This window comes from Salvelinus namaycush, chromosome 15 (assembly GCF_016432855.1).
Source record: "Salvelinus namaycush isolate Seneca chromosome 15, SaNama_1.0, whole genome shotgun sequence".
NCBI classification, from domain to species: Eukaryota; Metazoa; Chordata; class Actinopteri; order Salmoniformes; family Salmonidae; genus Salvelinus; species Salvelinus namaycush.
The window spans coordinates 12,447,570-12,475,288 of NC_052321.1; the positions used below are offsets into that span (position 1 = coordinate 12,447,570).

General features: G+C 45.4%; 1 protein-coding gene across 1 annotated transcript in view; it reads left to right on the forward strand.

Moving 5' to 3' along the window:
• LOC120059766 (usherin-like) overlaps positions 1-27,719 on the forward strand; it is a 221,759-nt gene that overhangs the window by 130,083 nt on the left and 63,957 nt on the right. Inside the window, exons 18-22 of the mRNA XM_039008819.1 lie at positions 700-897; positions 980-1,134; positions 6,689-6,893; positions 19,039-19,146; positions 20,392-20,575. Of these exons, the coding sequence (XP_038864747.1) occupies positions 700-897; positions 980-1,134; positions 6,689-6,893; positions 19,039-19,146; positions 20,392-20,575 (850 nt within the window). The remainder of the gene's footprint in view (positions 1-699; positions 898-979; positions 1,135-6,688; positions 6,894-19,038; positions 19,147-20,391; positions 20,576-27,719) is intronic.

The window sequence follows — 27,719 nt, forward strand, 5'->3', positions numbered from 1 at the left end:
ATAAAAATGACAGACCTCTACATGCTTTGTAAGTGGGAAAACCTGCAAAATCGGCAGTGTATCAAATACTTGTTCTCCCCACTGTATATATTACTGATGATCAAATAATGGTTTTAGAACAATCTACAGGAACGTTGTGTAGTAAAATCACTGAAAATGACTGACATGAGCAGAATTTTTGGGTAAGAGGAAGGCGATGTCGGTGCCTGTAATTTTTGGAGTATCGTCCCAGCTCTAACACACACACACAGCACTGCAAATAGTGTCCAGGGTATACTGCTCTAAACTGGGACTTGTATTAATGCTGGCATGGGACTCTGTTAATAGCCACTGCTCTTGCTAACAGAGAAAACATTTGCGTTTGCTTTCCGTAAAGCTCTCCTGTGGGTCGGTAAGGGATCTATCTCGCATATGATCACAGTCAAGATGTACGCATAAGGAGAACTTTTGACTGTATGTGTGTGTGTGTGTTTATGTGTTTGAGTTTATACTTGCTTTTCTCCCCATGAGACAGCATAACTTGACTTTTACGGTCATGTTGCTGAATCTTTTATATGGCCTTTTTTGTACTGCTACTTTCTGTGTCTTGTTACTTCACTATTGACCACTGATTCTGGTTATTACTTGGTTATTACTTGGTTATTACTTGGTTATTACTTGGTTATTACTGTTTATAACTGGTTATAACTATATTCCCAGACTCAGACTTGGAGCCTTATACCACCTATGAGTACAGAGTATCGGCCTGGAACAGTTATGGGCGTGGCTACAGCAACGTCACTGTGGTGACAACCAATGAGGACACGCCCTGGGGAGTGGCCCCGCCCCACTGGAGTCGCCTAGGCGACCGTGATGACGTCGTACAACTACATTGGCAGGCTCCCGCCAAGCCCAATGGTAAGCCTCGACAACACACACACACACACATACACACACAAACATTTGTTCTTTCTCATTGGTCTGTTTCCCGTTCCACCAGGTGACATCAGCCACTACGTGGTGCTGCGTGACGGACAGGAGCGTTACCGAGGAGACGAGATGAGCTTTACAGATGTGGGTGGGATCCATCCGTTCCAGGAGTACGGGTACTGGCTCCGGGCCTGTAACACCGCCGGCTGCACCGACAGCTCACAGGTGGGCCGCCTCACCTCTAAACTCTGACTTATTGACCCTTCAACACTGACCTGTCAATGTGCTGCATGACACAGGATGTGTCTGAATAGCATCCTCTTTGGCCTGGCCCAAACTAGTGCACTATATAGGGGACAAAGTGCTATTTCAGACAAAGCCACGTTTCCATATTCTTCACCTCAGAGGTCACATGGTTCTGCCTTCTTCCCTCTAGTTCATATCTACTTCAACCCTGACCTGGGATGTGTTCAGGAAGATAAAACATTCAGAACTGCATTACATAAAGACACTACTGTTGGTTAACCTCGTCAAGATCAGGGAATCATGTCTGTTCTAGTAGCTTACATTTCTAATTCTATCTTCAAGGCTCTGATGGTGTCATGCACCTGAGTGTGAAGTTAAGTCTTGTTTTATTTTACAGTAGTGGAACACTTCATTTTACACTAGATTATCCCTCAGTATGACCACCTCTTGATGACTGTAATGATAACCAGGGCTTCATTGAACCAAGCACCATTTGCTCTACTCTCAAGTAGTTCTCCAATTTAGCCAGCTGAAGCACTTGAGAGGAGGCAAGGTGCACCCTTAATGTAGAGAGACAGGCCAAGCTCTTTCTCTGAATCAAATCTGACCGATCCTTCTTCAAATAATACAATAACTTTACTTCATACTTGATATTATGGGTGTGACTACATTTCACAGTACATAGTCCCCCTCCTAGGATGTCTCTTGTTTGCGTTTGTGGTTGTATTCACATGTGTATCTTATGTTTCATTATGAAGTGTGTTTATGTAGATTAGGTTGATGTGTTATGGTTGATTTCCTACAGACAGAGACAAGGATAACAGACCATTACCTATAGTGTAGGAAGTGAACAGAAAAGCATGGTGCGGTGTATTCATGTCTGAACCCATGTTATTTGGCCAGTTGGGCTCTCTCTTTCTCTCTCTCTTTCTCTCTCTCTTTCTCTCTCTCTTTCTCTCTCTCTTTCTCTCTCTCTTTCTCTCTCTCTCTCTCTCTTCTCTCTCTCTCTCTCTCTTTCTCTCTCTCTCCCTCTCCTCTTCTCTCTCTCTCTCTCTCTCTTTCTCTCTCTCTTTCTCTCTCTCTTTCTCTCTTTCTTTCTTTCTTTCTTTCTTTCTCTCTCTCTCTCTCTCTCTCTCTCTCTCTCCTCTCTCTCTCTCTCTCTCTCTCTCTCTCTCTCTCATCTCTTTCGCTCTCTCTCCCATATCCTCTTCTCTCTCTCTCTCTCTCTCTCCTCCCTCTCTCTCTCTCTCTCTCTCTCTCTCTCTCTCTCTCGCTCTCTCTCTCTCTCTCTTTCTCTCTCTCTCCCTCTCCTCTTCTCTCTCTCTCTTCTCTCTCTCTCTTCTCTCTGGTGGGTTCAGGAGTGCTGAGCAGACATGATATTCCTGATAGCAGCTTAATGGCTTGAGAACAGAGGCCCAGCTATCTCTCTGGGACTCCACTGATATCACACAATAATTAATTTCTCTGGCTTATAGGTGATGAAAGCCCAGATGAAAACTGTCTTTCTGGCTTTTGGCTAATTTTAGATCTAATTATGTTGCTAACAGCACACTCTTCTGTCTCGAGACTAGCCCTGTACACAAACCCCTGGACTGACAGAAAGAGAGGGAGGGAGGTAGGTAGGTAGGGAGAGAGAGAATGGTCTAGAACTTATTCTTCAGAACAAGCCTGCACACACGTACACACACAGTGGCCCTGAGTGAGTGAGGTGGATTAGTTTGTACACCTGTTTGGATTGGCCAAACAGTCCCAATTATGGCCTAACCCAAGCTAAACCAATACACAACCACATCAATTACACACACACACCGGAGCTTGCTGCCATGACGACGGAATACACTGATGACCAGAGAGAGACCAGAGGGGGGGTAGAAAGAGACCAGAGAGGGGGAGGTAAAGAGAGATGGGGGGTAGAGAGAGACCAGAGAGGGGGAGGTAGAGAGAGACCAGAGAGGGGGAGGTAGAGAGATGGGGGGTCGAGAGAGACCAGAGAGGGGGAGGTAGAGAGATGGGGGGTCGAGAGAGACCAGAGAGGGGGGGGGGGGGGTAGAGAGAGACCAGAGAGGGTAGGTAGAGAGAGACCAGAGAGGGGGAGGTAGAGAGAGATGGGGGGTAGAGAGAGACCAGAGAGGGGGAGGTAGAGAGTGATGGGGGGTAGAGAGAGACCAGAGAGGGGGGGGGGGGTAGAGAGAGACCAGAGAGGGGGAGGTAGAGAGATATCAGGGGTAAAGAGAGACCAGAGAGGGGGGGTAAAGCGAGATCAGGGGTAGAGTGAGACCAGAGAGGGGGGGTAGAGCGAGATCAGGGGTAGAGTGAGACCAGAGAGGGGGGAGATAGAAGAAGTGAAGGTAACAAAAAGGGTCAGAGAGAGAGAGAGAAAGAGAGAGCGAGATAAAGTGCAGGGAAGAGAAAGAGAGAGAGATGGAAGATAGAGAAAGAGAGAGAGAGATAAAGTGCAGGGAAGAGAAAGAGTCAGAGATGGGGGAGGTGCGAGAGATAGAAAGAGATAGAAAGGGAAAGAGGGAGAAAGAGACCAGGGAGAGGGTAAGTGAAGAGAATGGAAACGGTCAGAGAGAGAAGGAGAAAGGGGGTGATGGGAGAACGAGAGAAGAATTGAATGTAACAAAGGGAGGGATGGGAGGAAGGAAGGAGGGGGAGAACAGCGTGGTAACTAGGTGTTGTGGTCTTGTCCTAATAGTGTGTCAGGGTGTGGGACAGCAGAGGGAAACAGTAGTGACATTCTATTAGACCAGGATATCCCTGCTACCATGAGGACCAGATTGCCAGGTAATTCTCTTTGGTCACTCCACATTCACTAAACGTTCACACCGGGTGCAAAGTTTACACACTTTGTTTGGTGTTGTTGTTGTTTCCACTTTGAATTGAGTCATTTAGCACATATTCTCATCCACAGCAACTGGCTGGTCAGATACAACCATGCAATGAGCCTTGCAAATAGTAAAACCTTCAAATGCTGCTGTAGTGCAGCTGGTTCAATGCCTGGGTCAATCACTTTCCTCTTTCGTTGTATCCCCTCTTATCTATCTCCCCTCTGGTTGCTTCATATCTGAATAGACCAGGGAAATACACACGGAGAGTGGAATTCTACTCCCCTTTTTAAATAATATTTACACTACCGGTCAAAAGTTTTAGAACATCTACTCATTCAAGGGTTTTTCCTTATTTTTACTATTTTATACATTGTAGAATAATAGTGAAGACATCAAAACTATGAAATAACACATATGGAATCATGTAGTAACCAAAAAACTGTTAAGCAAATCAAATTATATTTTATATTTGAGATTCTTCAAATAGCCAACCTTTGCATTGATGACAGCTTTGCACACTCTTGGCATTCTCTCAACCAGCTTCATAAGGTAGTCACCTGGAAAGCATTTCAATTAACAGGTGTGCCTTGTTAAAAGTTAATTTGTGGAATTTCTTTCCTTCTTAATGCGTTTGAGCCAATCAAATGTGTTGTCACAAGGTAGGGGTGGTATACAGAAAATAGCCCTATTTGGTAAAAGACCAAGTCCATATTATGGCAAGAACAGCTTAAATAAGCAAAGAGAAACGACAGTCCATCATTACTTTAAAACATGTAGGTCAGTCAATACAGAACAAGTGCAGTCGCAAAAAACATCAAGCACTGTGATGACACTGGCTCTCATGAAGACCGCCACAGGAATGGAAGACACAGAGTTAGAAGACTGTGTGAATCAGGTCGTCATGGTCGAATTGCTGCAAAGAAACCACTACTAAAGTTCACCAATAAGAAGAAGAGACTTGCTTGAAACACGAGCAATGGACATTAGACCGGTGGAAATGTGTTCTTTGGTCTGGAGTCCAAATTGGAGGTTTTGGTTCCAACCGCCGTGTCTTTGTGAGACGTGGTGTGGGTGAACGGATGATCTCTGCATGTATTTCCCATTAATGGTGTGGGGGTGCTTTGCTGGTGACACTGTCTGTGATTTATTTAGAATTCAAGGCACACTTAACCAAATCAAATCAAACTTTATTTGTCACATGCAAGTGTGGACCTTACTTACAAGCCCTTAACCAGCAGTGCAGTTCAAAAAGAGTTAAGAAAATATTTACCAGATAGACTAAAGTAAAAAATAATAAAAAATTACACAATAACATAACAATAACGAGGCTATATACAGGGGGTACCGGTACCGAGTCAGTGTGCGGGGTACAGGTTAGAGGTAATTTGTACATGTAGGTAGGGGTGAAGTGACTATGCATAGATAATAAACAACGAGTTGCAGCAGTGTACAAAGTAATAGTCCGATGACCATTTGATGAATTGTTCAGCAGTCTTATGGCTTGAGGGTAGAAGCTGTTAAGGAGCCTTTTGGTCCTAGACTTGGCGCTCCGGTACCACTTGCCGTGCGGTAGCAGAGAAAACAGTCTAGGACTTGGGTGACTGGAGTCTCTGACAATTTTATGTGCTTTCCTCTGACACTGCCTATTATATAGGTCCTGGGTTGCAGGAAGCTTGGCCCCAGTGATGTACTGGGCTGTATGCACTACCCTCTGTAGTGCCTTAATGTCAGATGCCGAGCAGTTGCCATACCAGGCGGTGATGGAACCGGTCAGGTTGCTCTCGATGGTGTAGGACATTTTGAGGATCTGGGGACCCATGCCAAATCTTTTCAGTCTCCTGAGGGGGAAAAGGTGTTGTCGTTCCCTCTTCACGTCTGTCTTGGTGTGTTTGGACCATGATAGATCGTTGGTGATGTGGACACCAAGGAACTTGAAATTCTTAACCCGCTCCACTACAGCTCCGTTGATGTTAATGGGGGCCTGTTCGGCCCGCCTTTTCCTGTAGTCCACGATCAGTTCCTTTGTCTTGCTCACATTGAGGGAGAGGTTATTGTCCTGGCACCACACTGCCAGTTCTCTCATCGTTGTCGGTCATATTCCAAACCAGCATGGCTACCACAGCATTCTGCAGCGATACGCCATCCCATCTGGTTTGGGCTTAGTGGGACTATCATTTGTTTTTCAACAGGACAATGACCCAACACACCTCCAGGCTGTGTAAGGGCTATTTGCCCAAGAAGGAGAGTGATGGAGTGCTGCATCAGATGACCTGGCCTCCACAATCACCTGACCTCAACCCAATTGAGATGGTTTGGGATGAGTCGGACCACAGAGTGAAGGAAAAGCAGCCAACAAATGCTCAGCATATGTGGGAACTCCTTCAAGACTGGTGGAAAAGCATTGAAGGTGAAGCTGGTTGAAAGAATGCCAAGAGTGTGCAAAGCTGTCATCAAGGAAAAGGTTGGCTATTTGAAGAATCTCAAATATAAGAAAAACCCTTGAATGAGTAGATGTTCTAAAACTTTTGACCGGTAGTGTATATAATAAAGAAAACAGGATAAATAAGGAATAAGACAGAAAGCTATATACAGGGTCAGTGCCAATACCACGTTTCTCATTGCGTAGGTAGGTAATGATGTCATGTTCCGAGCATTCTGTTTCTCTGTATGTGTCAGTGACTAACTGGTCTCTCTCTCTCTAGGTCCTGGCTGTAACTGTGCAGGGGGTACCAGAGGAAGTGGCTTCTCCCATAGTTACAGCTCTGGGTCCTGGCTCTCTAAGGCTCAGCTGGGCCCCTCCCTCTAAAGCCAATGGCATCATACGACTCTACCACATCAACATGACTAGCACCGGGACAATACACACTCACACACCCTCGGATGGACCGCTCAACTACACTTTTACAGGTACAACCCAAACACACACACACGTACGCACACATATACACACACATACCAATGTATACAGAGTACGGTGTCAGCACTCCTACTGTACAATGCAGACAAAAATACTACTAAGGATTACACACGCACACACATGCACTATTACACACACACACAAGTCCCCCCTTCAGAAGACCACTGAGATGGTTGGATACATGCTTTCACTCTCCTCTCCCTCCTCCTCCCTTCCCCCTCCTCTCCCACCTCCTCTCATCCTCCCCTCATATCCCCCTCCTCTCCTCCTCCCTTCCCCCTCCTCTCCCACCTCCTCTCATCCTCCCCTCCTATCCCCCTCCTCTCCTCCTCTCTTCCCCCCCTCCTTTCATCGTATATCCTCTCCCCCGTGCCTTTCCTCCTCCCCTCCTCTCCCTCCTCTTCTCCTCCTCTCCCCCTCCCCCTCATCTCCCACCTCCTCTCATCCTATCCCTCCTCCTCTCCTCTTCCCCCCCTCCTCTCCTCCTCTCCCCCTCGCCCTCCTCTCCAACCTCCTCTCATCCTCTCCCCCTTCTCCCCTCCTCTCCCACCTCCTCTCATCCTCTCCCCCCTCCTTTCATCCTCTCCCCTCGCTCCTTCCCTCTCCCCTGCTCCTTTCCTCGCTCCTTTCCTCTCCCCCCTCCTTTCGTCCTTTCGTCCTCTCCTCCTTTCCCCCTCCACCTCCTCTCCCCCCTCCTCTCCTCCTCTATTCCTTTGCCCTCTTCTCCTCTGTCCTCCTCTCCTCCTCTCCCCCTCCTCTCCTCCTCTCCCCTCCTCCTCTCGTCCTCTCACCCTCTCCCCGCCTCCTCTCGTCCTCGCTGTCCTGTGTTTATTTATGCATACTGTTTCTGGAAGCAATCTAATGACTGAATTTACACTGGATTCCCGCCATGAGCCAGCCCTTCCCCTCACACTCACACAGAGGCCTCTGATCTATGCTTCTTCATTCATACACGCACGCACACAGACACATACTGACACACACTCTTAGCATGCTCGCACACACACACTCACTCACTCAGATAGGCTCTCTCTCTCTCTCTATCGCTCTCTCACACACACACGCACACACATACACCAACACACACACACACACTCTCTGGCAGGGCTGGGGGATTTGTGGGGCTTCTTTTATCTGCCCAGGAGAGGAGCAGTGTGGCTGGCCCCATGCCATCAGTTACCAGGCCAAGGATATACACACACACACACACACACACACACACACACACACACACACACACACACACACACACACACACACACACACACACACACACACACACACACCACTGAGTAGTCTCCTGCCATATTAGTCCTGTTTAAACCAGACAGACAGACAGACAGACAGACAGACAGACAGACAGACAGACAGACAGACAGACAGACAGACAGACAGACATATCCTATTCTATATGCTAATTACATACCTATGGCTCTCCTAGAGACCTGAACCTACATCATCCATACAGTCTGGGAGAAGGACAGGAGAGAGGGAGGAGAGGAGATGGAGAGGGAGGAGAGGAGAGGAGACAGAGAGGGAGGAGAGGAGACAGAGAGGGAGGAGAGGGTGAAATGGAAGGGTGTGTCTCTTAAAGTCAGAGGAGAGGAGGAGTGTTCCTTCCAACACCAACAGTGATAAGGTTCTCACATCGCAGCTCTGCACACGCTGACTAGAGTGTCTGTCTTAGGGAAGAAGGGGAGAGGGTTTAAGTTAAAGTTGGAGGGGGAAGAGAAGAGAGGGGGAGAGGATTAGTGGAGAAAGGTTAGGGGGGACAGGGGGAGAGGAGAGGGGTATGAGAGAGAGGCTAAGTGAAAGGGTTAGGGTGGAGGAGAGGGGTATGAGAGAGAGGCTATGTCTATGTCTCTGTCTGTCTTTCTCCCTCTCGACGACATCCTGTCTACATCTCTCTGTCTGTCTTTTAATTTGTCTACCTCTCTTCTTTTTCCTTCTTGTACTCTTCTGCTCTTGTCTCTTGTCTTTATCTGTCGCTCCTGTCTTGTATCTTTACATGTCTCTCATTTTAGATTCCGTCTCTCACAATTGAAGTGTACCTAGGATAAAAATGAGAGACCTCTACATGCTTTGTAAGTGGGAAAACCTGCAAAATCGGCAGTGTATCAAATACTTGTTCTCCCCACTGTATATACACACATAAAAATACAGTAATGGGAAGCACAAATAACACATCACAAATCATCCAGAAACTGTTACATTTCTCCTCAAATAAGTCCCCAATCAATATTTTACATTTCCCGAACGGCAACAGAACATCAAGATGAAAGAGCACTATGGTAGACAGCATCCACAGGTTTAAGACTAGTAGCAGCTGCACTTTGATAAATAATATCACCATAATCAACAACAGATCAAATGTTTGACTGAGTAATCTGCTTCCAACTGTTTAGAGAAAGGCACCATCTGTTTTTGTAGAAAAAGCCAACTTTAAATCCTAGCTTCTTAACCAGCTCATCTATATCTTTTGTAAATGTCAAATCTATATCAATCCTAATGATGAAGTATTTATATGCGGGAACACGTTTAATTGGAGAACCATCTAATGAGTGACCATGTACGGTAGTTCATCTGAAATATTCCTACGAGGATTTAAAAACAACATGTATTTCATTTAGCCACTATTATTAGGCATGTTTAAATCAGCAACGCAATCCTGCATAGCTATAAAATCTGACTGTAGTTTTGACACAGCCAGATCAAGGAGTTTGGGATATAAGGGGGCAGTTTGGAAGCTCACTGGCTTCCCTGGTTAATTCTGAGAGCAATCAGGAGTTTGGGGAGTTCTGGCCTCTCCTCTGGAACGCTCTGCTTTCTGGAGATATTTCCCAGTAACACTCCACAGAGAATGCTCGGAGCACTGGGATAAGACCAGGATTTGCCAAAGCTGGTCACTGTGTGTGTTTGTGTCAGGATTTGGCAAAGCTGGCAATAGCAAGCCCATTGGGTTTGTCTTGTGTGTGTGGCAGTGCTGGTGTTGAGAGTGTAGATGCTGTGCATGTTTAAGGGCTGGCGAGTGGCTTATGCCAGGCAGTCCCGGTGCGGTGCTAGGCCGGTATGCCAGGGTGTGGATATGAGAGTGTGTGTGTTTGGTGGTGCCGTGATGTGCCAGCACTGAGATTGGTGGTGGAGAAGCGTTAAAACTCCCAGAGACACCACTGTCCCTCAGCGAGCGACCGGGAAACCCTGTCTGTCTCATCAGCCCAATCTCTCTCTCTCTAGATGACATCCTGTCTACATCTCTGTCTGTCTTTCTCCCTCTAGACGACATCCTGTCTACATCTCTGTCTGTCTTTCTCCCTCTAGACGACATCCTGTCTACATCTCTGTCTGTCTTTCTCCCTCTAGATGACATCCTGTCTACATCTCTGTCTGTCTTTCTCCCTCTAGACGACATCCTGTCTACATCTCTGTCTGTCTTTCTCCCTCTAGACGACATCCTGTCTACATCTCTGTCTGTCTTTCTCCCTCTAGACGACATCCTGTCTACATCTCTGTCTGTCTTTCTCCCTCTAGACGACATCCTGTCTACGTCTCTGTCTGTCTTTCTCCCTCTAGACGACATCCTGTCTACGTCTCTGTCTGTCTTTCTCCCTCTAGACGACATCCTGTCTACGTCTCTGTCTGTCTTTCTCCCTCTAGACGACATCCTGTCTACGTCTCTGTCTGTCTTTCTCCCTCTAGACGACATCCTGTCTACGTCTCTGTCTGTCTTTCTCTCTCTAGACGACATCCTGTCTACATCTCTGTCTGTCTTTCTCCCTCTAGACGACATCCTGTCTACATCTCTGTCTGTCTTTCTCCCTCTAGACGACATCCTGTCTACATCTCTGTCTGTCTTTCTCCCTCTAGACGACATCCTGTCTACATCTCTGTCTGTCTTTCTCCCTCTAGACGACATCCTGTCTACATCTCTGTCTGTCTTTCTCCCTCTAGACGACATCCTGTCTACATCTCTGTCTGTCTTTCTCCCTCTAGACGACATCCTGTCTACATCTCTGTCTGTCTTTCTCCCTCTAGACGACATCCTGTCTACGTCTCTGTCTGTCTTTCTCCCTCTAGACGACATCCTGTCTACATCTCTGTCTGTCTTTCTCCCTCTAGACGACATCCTGTCTACATCTCTGTCTGTCTTTCTCCCTCTAGACGACATCCTGTCTACATCTCTGTCTGTCTTGCTCCCTCTAGACGACATCCTGTCTACATCTCTGTCTGTCTTTCTCCCTCTAGACGACATCCTGTCTACATCTCTGTCTGTCTTTCTCCCTCTAGACGACATCATGTCTACGTCTGTCTTTCACCCTCTAGACGACATCCTGTCTATGTCTCTGTCTGTCTTTCTCCCTCTAGACGACATCCTGTCTATGTCTCTGTCTGTCTTTCTCCCTCTAGATGACATCCTGTCTACATCTCTGTCTGTCTTTCTCCCTCTAGACGACATCCTGTCTATGCCTCTGTCTGTCTTTCTCCCTCTAGACGACATCCTGTCTATGTCTCTGTCTGTCTTTCTCCCTCTAGATGACATCCTGTCTACATCTCTGTCTGTCTTTCTCCCTCTAGACGACATCCTGTCTACGTCTGTCTTTCACCCTCTAGACGACATCCTGTCTATGCCTCTGTCTGTCTTTCTCCCTCTAGACGACATCCTGTCTATGCCTCTGTCTGTATTTCTCCCTCTAGACGACATCCTGTCTATGCCTCTGTCTGTCTTTCTCCCTCTAGACGACATCCTGTCTATGTCTCTGTCTGTCTTTCTCCCTCTAGACGACATCCTGTCTATGTCTCTGTCTGTCTTTCTCCCTCTAGACGACATCCTGTCTATGCCTCTGTCTGTCTTTCTCCCTCTAGACGACATCCTGTCTATGTCTCTGTCTGTCTTTCTCCCTCTAGACGACATCCTGTCTACGTCTCTGTCTGTCTTTCTCCCTCTAGACGACATCCTGTCTACATCTCTCTGTCTGTCTTTTAATTTGTCTACCTCTCTTCTTTTTCCTTCTTGTACTCTTCTGCTCTTGTCTCTTGTCTTTATCTGTCGCTCCTGTCTTGTATCTTTACATGTCTCTCATTCTTCCAATATTATCCTATTTTTTATATATATTTTTTATTTAACCAGGCAAGTCAGTTAAGAACAAATTCTTATTTTCAATGACGGCCTAGGAACAGTGGGTTAACTGCCTTGTCAGCTCAGGGATTCAATCTAGCAACCTTTCGGTTACTGGCCAAGTGCTCTAACCACTAGGCTACCTGCCGCCCTATTGGTGACATTACTAAAACGAACCATACATTTCACATTCGTATTTTTTGTTGTATTTCGATGCAAATGTTGTGTCACGTCACTGGATGTAGTAACCTCTGCACCAGTGTAAAACAATAACAAAGAGTTGACAAACATCAAATGTGATATAAAATAACTTGTGTTAAATAGGTGGCTGTGGAGCGGGGTGGTATTATTCTTTGTGTCCTAGGGCTGAGCAGTGTGTGAGTGTGTGTGTGTGTCCTTAACGTAAACCTCAGAACAGTGTGTGTGTAATTGCTAGAGGGGTATCCTACGAAGCAAGCTAGATCTATTCAGGGTTTTCTGAAGCTAACCAGCTTCAGTTAGCTTCACATTCCAGCTCAGACTTCATCCGTACTACGACGGTGGATATTGCTCGTCTGCCTGGCGCTAACTCTACCAGGCTTGTAACTGCGGGTGCATGTCAAACGCCAAACTCTTCATTGAGACAACGCTGAAACATCAACCCGTGGGCGAGTCAGAGACACATTTGTATTTGTGCAGAAATCAAAATGAAAGAAAAGTTGTCTTTTCTTCAGAAGCCTATGGTGTGAAATAGGCTTTTAAAAGTGCCGTCTTTATTTTGTTACTTACCGTTAATGTCATTTTTAGTGTGCTTTGCTGTGCTTTTCAATGCACAAGCACCTTTCTTCCAACTCATTTCGATATACAGTACCAGTCAAAAGTTTGGACACACCTACTCATTCAAGGGTTTTTCTTTATTTTTACTATTTTCTACATTGTAGAATAATTGTGAAGACATCAAAACTATGAAATAACACATATGGAATCAGGTAGTAACCAAAACAGTGTTCAACAAATGTCTTTCCTTTGTCTTGATGGCAGCTTTGCAATATACGATGTGGAAAATAGTCAAAATAAAGAAAAACCCTGGAATGAGTAGGTGTGTCCAAACTTTTGACTGGTACTGTAGATTTTTTATTAAGTCATACAAAAGAGTTATATTGCGTGTAGTTTAAAATGAATTTTGTCATTATTAAATGTGTAATGTGATATATTTTAACATTTAAAAAAATTACACACAAAAACAAAACATTTGACTAAATAAATATTTAATCAGTCGTCTTCCTCAAATGAAGGGGACGATGACGCAATCTTTGCATGAGGGTGAGAATCTGATTGCATTAGACCTCAGCTCGCAGCTCAGTCATTTCATTCAGGGTAAATGGAGTTAGCCCTGAGTTAACCTGCCCCAGAGTAGGTTAGTTCTGAAAGATTCATTGCTATAGAAATGTACCTGGCTAAAAGGTGAGCCACATTCATATGACCGGTTATCCTAAGTTGAACTCAGAGCTGAGCAAAGTTACCTCACTAAATCCTTAAACCTTATTCGCAGGAAACCCCTCAGGTCACTGGCAACACGTACACACACCCATACACCCACTGGCAACACGTACACACACCCATACACCCACTGGCAACACGTACACACACCCATACACCCACTGGCAACACGTACACACACCCATACACCCACTGGCAACACGTACACACACCCATACACCCACTGGCAACACGTACACACACCCATACACCCACTGTGTGACCGTGTGCGAAGCACCACAAAGCCTGTCTCCTTGTCCTTTGTTATTGTAATGAATAATAGCTAAATAAATGACAGAAGTTGTTAGTACGTTTTAAAGTGACACCTCATGGGTAGTACGGAGAGAAGGACCGAAAAAATAGCAAGCGGAAGAAGGGAGATGGAGGTAGAGGTAGATGGATGAAGAAACGTTTTACATGAAATATGAGCAGAAATAATTGGCCTGCTTCTCATGTTTAATGTTTAATATGACATAATTCATTTTCCCTTTCACAATGTTAAAACACATGGCTCAGACCGTGAGTAAAATGTATCACTCTTCATGTGAATGATAGACATATTCTATCTCTTTAAAATCATCTAGATATTCTTTTTTATAAAGAGAATACGGGCAGTTAAAAAAAAAGAAAATGTTGAAATTGTACCATAAGGATGGAATTAAATGTTGTTTAACAAAACAGAAATCTGTTGTGATTAAGGTTAGTATTTTATTTTCACATGTATGAGTATGAAATCCACACTTTTATTATACAATATAGAAATGATCACTGTTGAATTAAGAGAGGAGAAAAAAGTGCCAAATCCCGTGTGAATCGATGATAAGTACTGCTATCATTGGTGTGTATGAGTTATTGCTCACAATTATATAGATTCTATTATTAATCATGTGTTTAATTGGGTGTTTGTAAGAGCATTATTCATTCATTACAATAGAGAACATTCTCTTTTATTTTTGCTTCCTCCTCTGAATGCCCCAGCTGCACTGTTACACGTTCATTTATTTGATATGAAATTATTTACATTATGCTGGATATTTAGCTTGTATGAAGATATTTCAAGGCCTGAATTGGGATGTAATAAATTCATTGTAACCCTGCAGAAGAGGAAGAGACATGTTGATCAGAAAGTATTCACATGTGTGTAGTATTGTAGTCACAATTTAGAGGATTACATACATAATTCAGTCAACATAATTAAGGCTATCATTTAAATTCATTTCAATTATGCTATTTGATTTACGGGAACTTTAAATATAATTTTAAATATATATAAGTTAAATAATAGGGCTTAAATGGGTATCTGAACAAAATCTTGCCTTCATGCTGACAGAGTGAGATAAATTGAATCTGTATTTTTAGGGAGACTGCGGCTGCTCCTCTGCCTTTGTGATTTTTCCCTCTGCTACCTCGGAACAGGTAGCCTTTGTGATTTTTCCCACTGCTGCTTCTGAACAGGTAGCCTTTGTGATTTTTCCCACTGCTGCTTCTGAACAGGTAGCCTTTGTGATTTTTCCCACTGCTGCCTCTGAACAGGTAGCCTTTGTGATTTTTCCCACTGCTGCCTCTGAACAGGTAGCGTTTGTGATTTTTCCCACTGCTGCCTCTGAACAGGTAGCCTTTGTGATTTTTCCCACTGCTGCCTCTGAACAGGTAGCCTTTGTGATTTTTCCCACTGCTGCCTCTGAACAGGTAGCCTTTGTGATTTTTCCCACTGCTGCTTCTGAACAGGTAGCCTTTGTGTTTGATGAGGTCACAGAGGAAGACTGAACGCTGCTAAATGTTGCTGAGACAGATTTAACACAGAGAAAATGATAGAGAAGGATAAAGAGAGAGGGGAAGGGGGATTAGGGGACACTCAGCATTGAGACCCCCAAATTCCCTCTCCCCATCCCCCTGTTTGTTCCCTTCCCCTCGCCCCTGTTTTATCCCAGATTATGCGAGCGGGAGAAGGGCAGAGGGGTGGGGGAGAGGGCGTGTATGTGAGTTTTTGTACGTGTGTGTGTATTAACCTGATCTGGTGAAGTACGTTAGGGGTCCTCCCATAATCCTCCAGACAAGACAGACAGACAGACAGGACATTAAGGAGCCTCTGACAGGAAGTGAACTCTTAATTATTTAGAGGTGTTATCAATGCTGCAGGAAAACATAGTTCCTCTTTCTCTTTCTCTCTTTCTCTCTCTCTGCTCTATCTATCCCTCTCTTCCTCCTCCTTTCTACTATCTGATCTTCTCGCTCTCCTTCCCACTATCTTTTACTCATTTGATGATATAAACAGAAATATAATGGCTTCAATCCTTCTTTTCTCACTCATTAAAATATATGTTTATATTGTATCATATTGTTTACTGTTATTTTGCAGTTAACAGAAGCAAGAAGCCTCTCTTTCTCTTTCTCTCTCAGTCTCAGGTATGTGAGGTAAGGGACTTGAGGGTCTATAGTGCAGTCATCATGCTCTCAAATTGTCTAATGCAAACAGGGAATGGCAGCTTGTCAATAAAATACTTTTCTACATGTTATTACCGCACACCCCCCTACTGGACACTACAATTTGGGTGACAGTTACGGCGTTGTTTCACTTCGTGTTAGCGCCGAACTGCAAATGGGCCAGGACTCCCTGGGCTGCCTGCCCGCCCGCCTGACTGTTAAAATGAAGGAACTTTTCTCTCTTTATCATACTTTATTTATTTATTTTTGATGGGACGTCGGCCATCTTTTCAGCAGGGCAACAGTGTCCCCTTGAGGTGTTGTGTGGAAGTCGTTCTAGGAGAGAGGGGATCCAACGGATAGAGTGTGTTTGTATGTGTGTGTGTGTGTGTGTGGGACGGGAGGCACACGCTGGAATGATTTAGTATTTGTAATTAAAAAACACAGAATGAAGGGTTGCTGCCTGTGTTCAACAGTCATTAATTGAGTCCCAGCTTTGGGACGTAAAATGTATGATAAATAAATAGCCATAGCGATATGAAACATGACACTGACATTCTTATGATTTAGACAAGATTTACACCTTACCACGACTTGGTTATTTACTTGAGACGTTTTTATTTCATATTGTGTTAATCAGTAAATTAAACATGTGTAAAAAATTTACTTTTAGATTCATGAACTCACAATATTGATGAATGATGTGGTAGAGAGTAATATTTATATTCTTTATGTGTAGTTTACCATCTCCTAGAACTGGTGACACATGGATACAGACAATTGCTCAGAATTGCAACAAATGATATCACATTAACGTTGTTAACAATGCTAGAATACACACTCTGACACACACAATGCTTGCTTCCATTGTGTAGTGGAGCCTTACCGTTGCCGGTCTGATGCTGTCCCTAGCTTTCAGTATGCTTGACAGAGTTCTTCATTTAACCCAAACCCAGCAGAACGTTGTGGGAACATTGATCTAGGGTTGGGTTAAGTAGGGAGGGCTGTGTAGCATGTTAACTAGCCTGGCCGATGGAAGGAAGGAAGCCGCTTAAACAACATGACTGGGAGGCGAGCAGGCATATATCCTGCTGCAGACCACACTGCCTGGCCCTGTAGGGACACGGTTCTCTCTGTCTCTTCTCAATTTCAACTATACATTCTTATGTGATGTGTTTCAGTGGCTTCTGTTGACTGCAATACAACAGTTCGAAATATGATACAATACAATACAATGTATTTGTATGACTGGAAAAAGACGGATGGAACAAAGATATTATATTTCTGTTTATATCATCATACCCAATAAATATATCACTTTTATTGTCTGCAATTATTCATTTACTTTGTTTTATCAAGTCATTATTGTAAATCGTTTTTACATGATATTGCTCCATTTCTAAATTAGCTGGTTAGCTGGTTATTTTTATATATGCTGTAAAATAATTACTTCAGTTACTTTAAATTTGGAATCTAAACATTAATTTAAATGTTAATGTTAATTTGTTAATCACATAATTTTAAAGGCAATAACTTTACACGATCAGATTCAATATTATAAGTAATTCTATTTAAAATGTTAATTTCACTTGCTGAATTTGAACATGTTTGGCCCTGAGCCTTTTAAAGAGGAGGGCTATAGAGTATATCGAAATGAATCTACATAACAGAGTGACAGACAGACAAACAGGGATGTACAGCATGTACATAAATAAATCATCAGGGCTGTGCTATAACGTTAATGCATACAGAGGTATTAGAATGAGAATAGATCACATGTCATTACAGTGTGGTTCCTATCCTGTGTCACCGCTCATCTTTACGTTGCTTCATTATTGAGTTAAGGCATGCATAATTTAACATGGAGCGCTATGGATCCTTCCTCACTCAGATGGAGAAGGGATGCTGCCCAGATTATAGGTCCACATGTATACGGGGCGCTCTCTCTTTCTCTTCCCATCACTTCTTTCTGTCTCTCAGGCCATCTCTTCTTTCTGTCTCCGTCTCTCTTCCCATCTCTTCTTTCTGTCTCTGTCTCTCTTCCCATCACTTCTTTCTGTCTCCGTCTCTCTTCCCATCTCTTCTTTCTGTCTCCGTCTCTCTTCCCATCTCTTCTTTCTGTCTCTGTCTCTCTTCCCATCACTTCTTTCTGTCTCTGTCTCTCTTCCCATCTCTTCTTTCTGTCTCTCAGGCCATCTCTTCTTTCTGTCTCTGTCTCTCTTCCCATCTCTTCTTTCTGTCTCCGTCTCTCTTCCCATCTCTTCTTTCTGTCTCTGTCTCTCTTCCCATCACTTCTTTCTGTCTCTGTCTCTCTTCCCATCTCTTCTTTCTGTCTCTGTCTCTCTTCCCATCTCTTCTTTCTGTCTCTCAGGCCATCTCTTCTTTCTGTCTCTGTCTCTCTTCCCATCTCTTCTTTCTGTCTCCGTCTCTCTTCCCATCTCTTCTTTCTGTCTCCGTCTCTCTTCCCATCTCTTCTTTCTGTCTCTGTCTCTCTTCCCATCTTTTCTTTCTGTCTCTGTCTCTCTTCCCACCTCTTCTTTCTGTCTCTGTCTCTCTTCCCATCTCTTCTTTCTGTCTCTGTCTCTCTTCCCACCTCTTCTTTCTGTCTCTGTCTCTCTTCCCACCTCTTCTTTCTGTCTCTGTCTCTCTTCCCATCACTTCTTTCTGTCTCTCTCTCGTCCCACCTCTTCTTTCTGTCTCTGTCTCTCTTCCCATCTCTTCTTTCTGTCTCTGTCTCTCTTCCCACCTCTTCTTTCTGTCTCTGTCTCTCTTCCCACCTCTTCTTTCTGTCTCTGTCTCTCTTCCCATCACTTCTTTCTGTCTCTCTCTCGTCCCACCTCTTCTTTCTGTCTCTGTCTCTCTTCCCACCTCTTCTTTCTGTCTCTGTCTCTCTTCCCACCTCTTCTTTCTGTCTCTCTCTCGTCCCACCTCTTCTTTCTGTCTCTCTCTCGTCCCATCTCTTCTTTCTGTCTCATTTCTATCACGCTCTTCTCTTCTCTTTCGCTCAAGTAAGTGTCTTTGAACGTGTGTACAGTATGTGTGTGTAAGTCTGTTTGTAACGGTGTGTGTGTGTGTTTCAGGTCTGCAGCCTCACTCTGACTACAGCTTTGTGTTGGTGGCCTGTACGGCGGTGGGCTGTGGAGCTAGTCAGCCATCTACAGGACGCACTCTGCAAGACGCTCCCACAGGTACACTCACACACTCACATACACACTCACATACACACTCACAAACACACTCACACACTCACATACACACTCACATACACACTCACACACTCACATACACACTCACACACTCACATACACACTCACACACACACTCACATACACACTCACACACTCACATACACACTCACACACTCACATACACACTCACATACACACTCACACACTCACATACACACTCACATACTCACATACACACTCACACACTCACATACACACTCACACACTCGCATACACACTCACACACTCACACACTCACATACACACATACACACTCACACACTCACATACACACTCACATACACACTCACACACTCACACACTCACATACACACTCACACACACACATACACACTCACACACACACTCACATACACACTCACACACTCACATACACACTCACACACTCACATACACACTCACATACACACTCACACACTCACATACACACTCACATACTCACATACTCACATACACACTCACACACTCACATACACACTCACACACTCACACACTCACACACTCACACACTCACATACACACATACACACTCACACACTCACATACACACTCGCATACACACTCACACACTCACACACTCACACACTCACATACACACATACACACTCACACACTCACACATACAACAATAAACATTTTCAGTTTCCATTTTTGTTTGATTTAGATTTGTTAATGTTACATCATAAAAAAATCTCTCTCGCTCTCTCTCTCTCTCTCTCTCTCCCCCTCTCTCTCTCCCTCTCTCTTTCTCTCTCTCTCTCCCTCTCTTTCTCTCTCTCTCTCCCCCTCTCTCTCTCTCTCTCGCTATCTCTCTCTCTTTCTTTCTCTCTTCCCTCTCACTCTCCCTTTCTCTCTCCCTTCTCTCTTTCCCCCTCTCTCCATCTCTCTCCCCCTCTCCCCCTCTCTCTTTCTCGCTCTCTCTCCCACTCTCTCTGCCTCTCTCTCTCTCTTTCTTTTTCTCTCCCCTCTCTCTCCCTCTCTCTCCCTCTCTCTCTCTCTCTATCTCTCTCTATATCTCTCGCTCTCTCTCTCCCCCTCTCACCCCCCCCCCTCTCTCTCTCTCTCTCTTTCGCTCTCTCTCTCCCCCTCTCTCTCTCCCTCTCTCTTTATATATCTCTATCTCTGCCCCCCCCCCCTCTCTCTCTTCCTCCTTCTCTCCCTCTCTCCCTCTCTCTCTGTGTCTAGGAGTGTGGTCCAGCCCTAGACATGTGGTGGTAAACTCTACAGCAGTAGAGCTGTACTGGGACCAGCCCTTACAGCCTAACGGACATGTGGCCAGCTACCGTCTACTCCGAGACGGTGTGACTGTGTTTGCTGGAGACAGCCAGGATAACAACTACACGGACACACAACTGCAGCCCAACACCAGGTATTGTAACACACACACACTTAATACACACACATCTACACATTTACACACACATGCACACACACACACACACACATCTATAGCTCAGGTATAGGAACTACACAAACCTAACAACTCATGAACCCTCTAACCATGACTGACTAAAGCCAACTTCCTCCTCCCATGTCCATTCCTGTCTAACCACCAAAGCAGATAAAGGCTACTGACTAGGGTTATCTCTGTTGTATTGTAGTATCTTAGTAATACAACAAAACACTGTAGAGCTCCAATCCATCTGATAGTATATGGATATGAATGCCCTCCGCTATGATGTCTGCTCTGTGTGTCAGGATGCCCTCCACTATGATGTCTGCTCTGTGTGTCAGGATGCCCTCCGCTATGATGTCTGCTCTGTGTGTCAGGATGCCCTCCACTATGATGTCTGCTCTGTGTGTCAGGATGCCCTCCACTATGATGTCTGCTCTGTGTGTCAGGATGCCCTCCACTATGATGTCTGCTCTGTGTGTCAGGATGCCCTCCACTATGATGTCTGCTCTGTGTGTCAGGATGCCCTCCACTATGATGTCTGCTCTGTGTGTCAGGATGCCCTCCGCTATGATGTCTGCTCTGTGTGTCAGGATGCCCTCCACTATGATGTCTGCTCTGTGTGTCAGGATGCCCTCCACTATGATGTCTGCTCTGTGTGTCAGGATGCCCTCCACTATGATGTCTGCTCTGTGTGTCAGGATGCCCTCCACTATGATGTCTGCTCTGTGTGTCAGGATGCCCTCCACTATGATGTCTGCTCTGTGTGTCAGGATGCCCTCCGCTATGATGTCTGCTCTGTGTGTCAGGATGCCCTCCACTATGATGTCTGCTCTGTGTGTCAGGATGCCCTCCACTATGATGTCTGCTCTGTGTGTCAGGATGCCCTCCGCTATGATGTCTGCTCTGTGTGTCAGGATGCCCTCCACTATGATGTCTGCTCTGTGTGTCAGGATGCCCTCCACTATGATGTCTGCTCTGTGTGTCAGGATGCCCTCCACTATGATGTCTGCTCTGTGTGTCAGGATGCCCTCCACTATGATGTCTGCTCTGTGTGTCAGGATGCCCTCCACTATGATGTATGCTCTGTGTGTCAGGATGCCCTCCACTATGATGTCTGCTCTGTGTGTCAGGATGCCCTCCACTATGATGTCTGCTCTGTGTGTCAGGATGCCCTCCACTATGATGTCTGCTCTGTGTGTCAGGATGCCCTCCGCTATGATGTCTGCTCTGTGTGTCAGGATGCCCTCCACTATGATGTCTGCTCTGTGTGTCAGGATGCCCTCCACTATGATGTCTGCTCTGTGTGTCAGGATGCCCTCCACTATGATGTCTGCTCTGTGTGTCAGGATGCCCTCCACTATGATGTCTGCTCTGTGTGTCAGGATGCCCTCCACTATGATGTCTGCTCTGTGTGTCAGGATGCCCTCCGCTATGATGTCTGCTCTGTGTGTCAGGATGCCCTCCACTATGATGTCTGCTCTGTGTGTCAGGATGCCCTCCACTATGATGTCTGCTCTGTGTGTCAGGATGCCCTCCACTATGTCTGCTCTGTGTGTCAGGATGCCCTCCGCTATGATGTCTGCTCTGTGTGTCAGGATGCCCTCCACTATGATGTCTGCTCTGTGTGTCAGGATGCCCTCCGCTATGATGTCTGCTCTGTGTGTCAGGATGCCCTCCACTATGTCTGCTCTGTGTGTCAGGATGCCCTCCGCTATGATGTCTGCTCTGTGTGTCAGGATGCCCTCCACTATGATGTCTGCTCTGTGTGTCAGGATGCCCTCCGCTATGATGTCTGCTCTGTGTGTCAGGATGCCCTCCACTATGATGTCTGCTCTGTGTGTCAGGATGCCCTCCGCTATGATGTCTGCTCTGTGTGTCAGGATGCCCTCCGCTATGATGTCTGCTCTGTGTGTCAGGATGCCCTCCGCTATGATGTCTGCTCTGTGTGTCAGGATGCCCTCCGCTATGATGTCTGCTCTGTGTGTCAGGATGCCCTCCACTATGTCTGCTCTGTGTGTCAGGATGCCCTCCACTATGATGTCTGCTCTGTGTGTCAGGATGCCCTCCACTATGATGTCTGCTCTGTGTGTCAGGATGCCCTCCGCTATGATGTCTGCTCTGTGTGTCAGGATGCCCTCCGCTATGATGTATGCTCTGTGTGTCAGGATGCCCTCCACTATGATGTCTGCTCTGTGTGTCAGGATGCCCTCCACTATGATGTATGCTCTGTGTGTCAGGATGCCCTCCACTATGATGTCTGCTCTGTGTGTCAGGATGCCCTCCGCTATGATGTCTGCTCTGTGTGTCAGGATGCCCTCCGCTATGATGTCTGCTCTGTGTGTCAGGATGCCCTCCACTATGATGTCTGCTCTGTGTGTCAGGATGCCCTCCGCTATGATGTCTGCTCTGTGTGTCAGGATGCCCTCCACTATGATGTCTGCTCTGTGTGTCAGGATGCCCTCCGCTATGATGTCTGCTCTGTGTGTCAGGATGCCCTCCACTATGATGTCTGCTCTGTGTGTCAGGATGCCCTCCGCTATGATGTCTGCTCTGTGTGTCAGGATGCCCTCCACTATGATGTCTGCTCTGTGTGTCAGGATGCCCTCCACTATGATGTCTGCTCTGTGTGTCAGGATGCCCTCCGCTATGATGTATGCTCTGTGTGTCAGGATGCCCTCCACTATGATGTCTGCTCTGTGTGTCAGGATGCCCTCCACTATGATGTCTGCTCTGTGTGTCAGGATGCCCTCCACTATGATGTCTGCTCTGTGTGTCAGGATGCCCTCCACTATGTCTGCTCTGTGTGTCAGGATGCCCTCCACTATGATGTCTGCTCTGTGTGTCAGGATGCCCTCCACTATGATGTCTGCTCTGTGTGTCAGGATGCCCTCCACTATGATGTCTGCTCTGTGTGTCAGGATGCCCTCCACTATGATGTCTGCTCTGTGTGTCAGGATGCCCTCCACTATGATGTCTGCTCTGTGTGTCAGGATGCCCTCCGCTATGATGTCTGCTCTGTGTGTCAGGGTCATGATAATAAAGCCTATCCTATCAGTCCAGCCACGTTATTCTCTCTCTCTCTCTCTCTCTCTCTCTTGCACGCTCACTCATTCTATCTGTCTTTCTCTCAGGACTCACCTGTGTTTGTGTAATTTAATGAATCAATATTTGACTGCTGTATGACAGATGACGCACGCATGATCAAACACACGACAAACCGCCAGGCTCAATCTGATCATCTGTTTGTTTCTACACACTCTCCCATTTTTATTTATTTATTCATTTATTTTTATTCAAGCTTCATTAATCAAGGTTAGTCTTAGTGAGATTGCATGTGGTTCAGTTTAAAGACACTAACAGGAAACGTATAGTGAGACCTTGCATCATTCTTAGTTTCTTTATGGAGCTGGAGATCAGTCTGAGTTGAGTTCAATTTAGTTTCTTTATGGAGCTGGAGATCAGTCTGAGTTGAGTTCAATTTCGTTTCTTTATGGAGCTGGAGATCAGTCTGAGTTGAGTTCAATTTCGTTTCTTTATGGAGCTGGAGATCAGTCTGAGTTGAGTTCAATTTAGTTTCTTTATGGAGCTGGAGATCAGTCTGAGTTGAGTTCAATTTCGTTTCTTTATGGAGATGGAGATCAGTTTGAGTTTAGTTAAATTTAGTTTCTTTGTGGAGCTGGAGATCAGTCTGAGCTCTGAGTTTAGTTAGATCTCCAGCTCCATAAAGAAACTAAATTTAACTAAACTCAGAGCTCAGACTGATCTCCAGCTCCACAAAGAAACTAAATTTAACTAAACTCAAACTGATCTCCAGCTCCATAAAGAAACTAAATTTGTCTGAGCTCTGAGTTTAGTTAAATTTAGTTTCATTGAAATGACACTAACTGTCACGTTGCTCTCCAATGTATTAGTTATTTTGTCCTATCTGAGAGCTCTTATCTGGAGTTGACATTGACTAGATGATGAGGAGAACTGTATAGACAGGCAAAGTGGCTATGTGTACAGCACCTACTGTATGGGAGAATACACACAGCTCACAATAATGCCACAGCCAAAGATCATTCAAGGGTTTATGTTTGCAAGAACAGTTGTGTATATGACATATTTTTCCTCCTCCTATCCTCTCCTCCCCCCTCTTATCCTCTTCCCCATCCCTCATCCCTCTGTTTGTTGACCTCCCATCCTCTGGGAGAAGACACATGTGTGACAAAATGTTTTCCTAACTCCTGATAACACACACACACACTTTGTAATTCCAGATAACCTGCAAGTAGGCATTCCTGTCCCAACCCCTCTCTCCCTTTCTAAAATGTTCCCATTCTCCCTCTCTTCTCTCCCTCTTTCCCTCTCTCCCTTTCTAAAATGTTCCCATTCACCCTCTCTTCTCTCCCTCTTTCCCTCTCTCCCTTTCTAAAATGTTCCCATTCTCCCTCTCTTCTCTCCTTCTTTCCCTCTCTCCCTTTCTAAAATGTTCCCATTCTCCCTCTCTTCTCTCCCTCTTTCCCTCTCTCCCTTTCTAAAATGTTCCCATTCTCCCTCTCTTCTCTCCCTCTTTCCCTCTCTCCCTTTCTAAAATGTTCCCATTCTCCCTCTCTTCTCTCCCTCTTTCCCTCTCTCCCTTTCTAAAATGTTCCCATTCTCCCTCTCTTCTCTCCTTCTTTCCCTCTCTCCCTTTCTAAAATGTTCCCATTCTCCCTCTCTTCTCTCCCTCTTTCCCTCTCTCCCTTTCTAAAATGTTCCCATTCTCCCTCTCTTCTCTCCTTCTTTCCCTCTCTCCCTTTCTAAAATGTTCCCATTCTCCCTCTCTTCTCTCCCTCTTTCCCTCTCTCCCTTTCTAAAATGTTCCCATTCTCCCTCTCTTCTCTCCCTCTTTCCCTCTCTCCCTTTCTAAAATGTTCCCATTCTCCCTCTCCCTCTTTCCCTCTCTCCCTTTCTAAATTGTTCCCATTCTCCCTCTCTTCTCTCCCTCTTTCCCTCTCTCCCTTTCTAAAATGTTCCCATTCTCCCTCTCTTCTCTCCCTATTTCCCTCTCTCCCTTTCTAAAATGTTCCCATTCTCCCTCTCTTCTCTCCCTCTTTCCCTCTCTCCCTTTCTAAATTGTTCCCATTCTCCCTCTCTTCTCTCCCTCTTTCCCTCTCTCCCTTTCTAAAATGTTCCCATTCTCCCTCTCTTCTCTCCCTTTCTTCTCCTGATTTAGTCCTAATTACAGAGAGCACTGGTCCTATTATTCTGTGTGTGTGTGTGTGTGTGTGTGTGTGTGTGTGTGTGTGTGTGTGTGTGTGTGTGTGTGTGTGTGTGTGTGTGTGTGTGTGTGTGTGTGTGTGTGTGTGTGCGTGCGTGTTTGTGTAAAGTGGTCTGCTCAAAGGTCATTGATTATTTATGACAATGTTGATTAGCTGTCACTTACCTCACCAGAGAAGGAAGTGTCTGTGATGACTGGGGTATTAACCTCTCCCCCCAGTCAGCCCCCTCGGGAACACACACACGTATACACTCACACATTTCACTTTACCAATATCGTTGGTAAAGTGTTGCTTTCTCCCTGAACTGTGCTACTATAAACTCTCTCTATATTTACTGTCTCCCTCCCCCCCTCTCTCTCTCGCTGTCCCTCCTCTCTCTCTCTCTCTCCCTCCCTCTCTCTCTCGCTCTCCCTCCTCTCTCTCTCTCTCTGTCTCTCTCTCTCCCTCCTGTCTCTCTCTCTCCCTCCCTCCTCTCTGTCTCTCTGTCTCTCTCTCTCTCTCTCTCTCTCTCTTTCTCTCTCTCTCTCTCTCTCTCTCTCTCTGTCTCTTTCTCTCTCTCTCTCTCTCTCTCTCTCTCTCTCTCTCTCTCTCTCTCTCTCTCTCTCTCTCTCTCTCTCTCCCTCCCTCCTCTCTCTCTCTGTCTCTGTCTCTCTCTCCCTCCCTCCTCTCTCTCTCTGTCTCTGTCTCTCTCTCCCTGTCTCTCTCGCTCACCCTCCTCTCTCTCTCTCTGTCTCTCTCCCTCCCTCTCTCTCCCTCCCTCCTCTCTCTGTGTGATATTATTGCAGTATCTATATGAAACATGTGACGAAGTGACAAATCAGTGGTTTTAATGTGTTTCAGTGCGCTGGTCTGACCCTCTACGTAACTGGTAATGGGCCTGTTTAAAGCTGCCTGGAACAATAGCTAATGTACAGCTATTAATGTGTGTGTGGACTTTACAGGGAATTAAAGGCTTTCAATGTTAAATGTGTCCCACTTACACAGCTTATGTATGCCTGAACACCCGCAACCCTCCGCCTTTTAAAGGCTAATATGTCTTCTGATGTCATGAATGTGTGTGAGGCTTTGGAGGCCTTCTCTAAGTGTGTCACATTATTACACTCACAGGCACGCTCACACACACATTCATATGCAGGAAATTAGGATAGTCTTTATGGTGGGGATATAAGGGTGCGGCTGGTGTATAGTCCTCTCAGGGTACGCATTTAACTAGACGTGTACGACAGCGTGTTCCAGTTCCCGACAATATCCAGCAACTTCGCACAGCCATTGAAGAGGAGCAGGAAAACATTACACAGGCCACAATCAACCTGCTGATCAAGATGTGTCACGCTGTATGAGGCAAATGGTGGTCACACCAGATATTGACTAGTTTTCTGATCCACACAACCTACCTTTTTTAAGGTATCTGTGATCATCAGATGTACATCTGTATTCCCAGTCATGTGAAATCCATAGATTAGGACCTCATTTATTTATTTCAATTGACTGATTTCCTTATATGAACTGTAACTCAGTAAAATCTTTCAAATTGTTGCATGTTGCTTTTATATTCTTATTCAGTGTATATACACTGAGTGTACAAAACATTAAGAACACCTGCTCTCTCCATCACAAAGACTGACCAGGTGAAAGCTAAGATCCCTTATTAATGTCACTTGTTAAATCCACTTCAATGTGTGTACATGAAGGAGACAGGTTAAAGAAGGATTTTTAAGCCTTAAGACAATTGAGACATGGATTGTGTATGTGCCATTCATAGGGTAAATGGGCAAGACAAAAGATTTTAGTGCCTTTGAACAGGGTATTATAGTAGGTGCCAGGAGCACCAGTTTGTGTCAAGAACCACAACACTGCTGGGTTTTTCACACTCA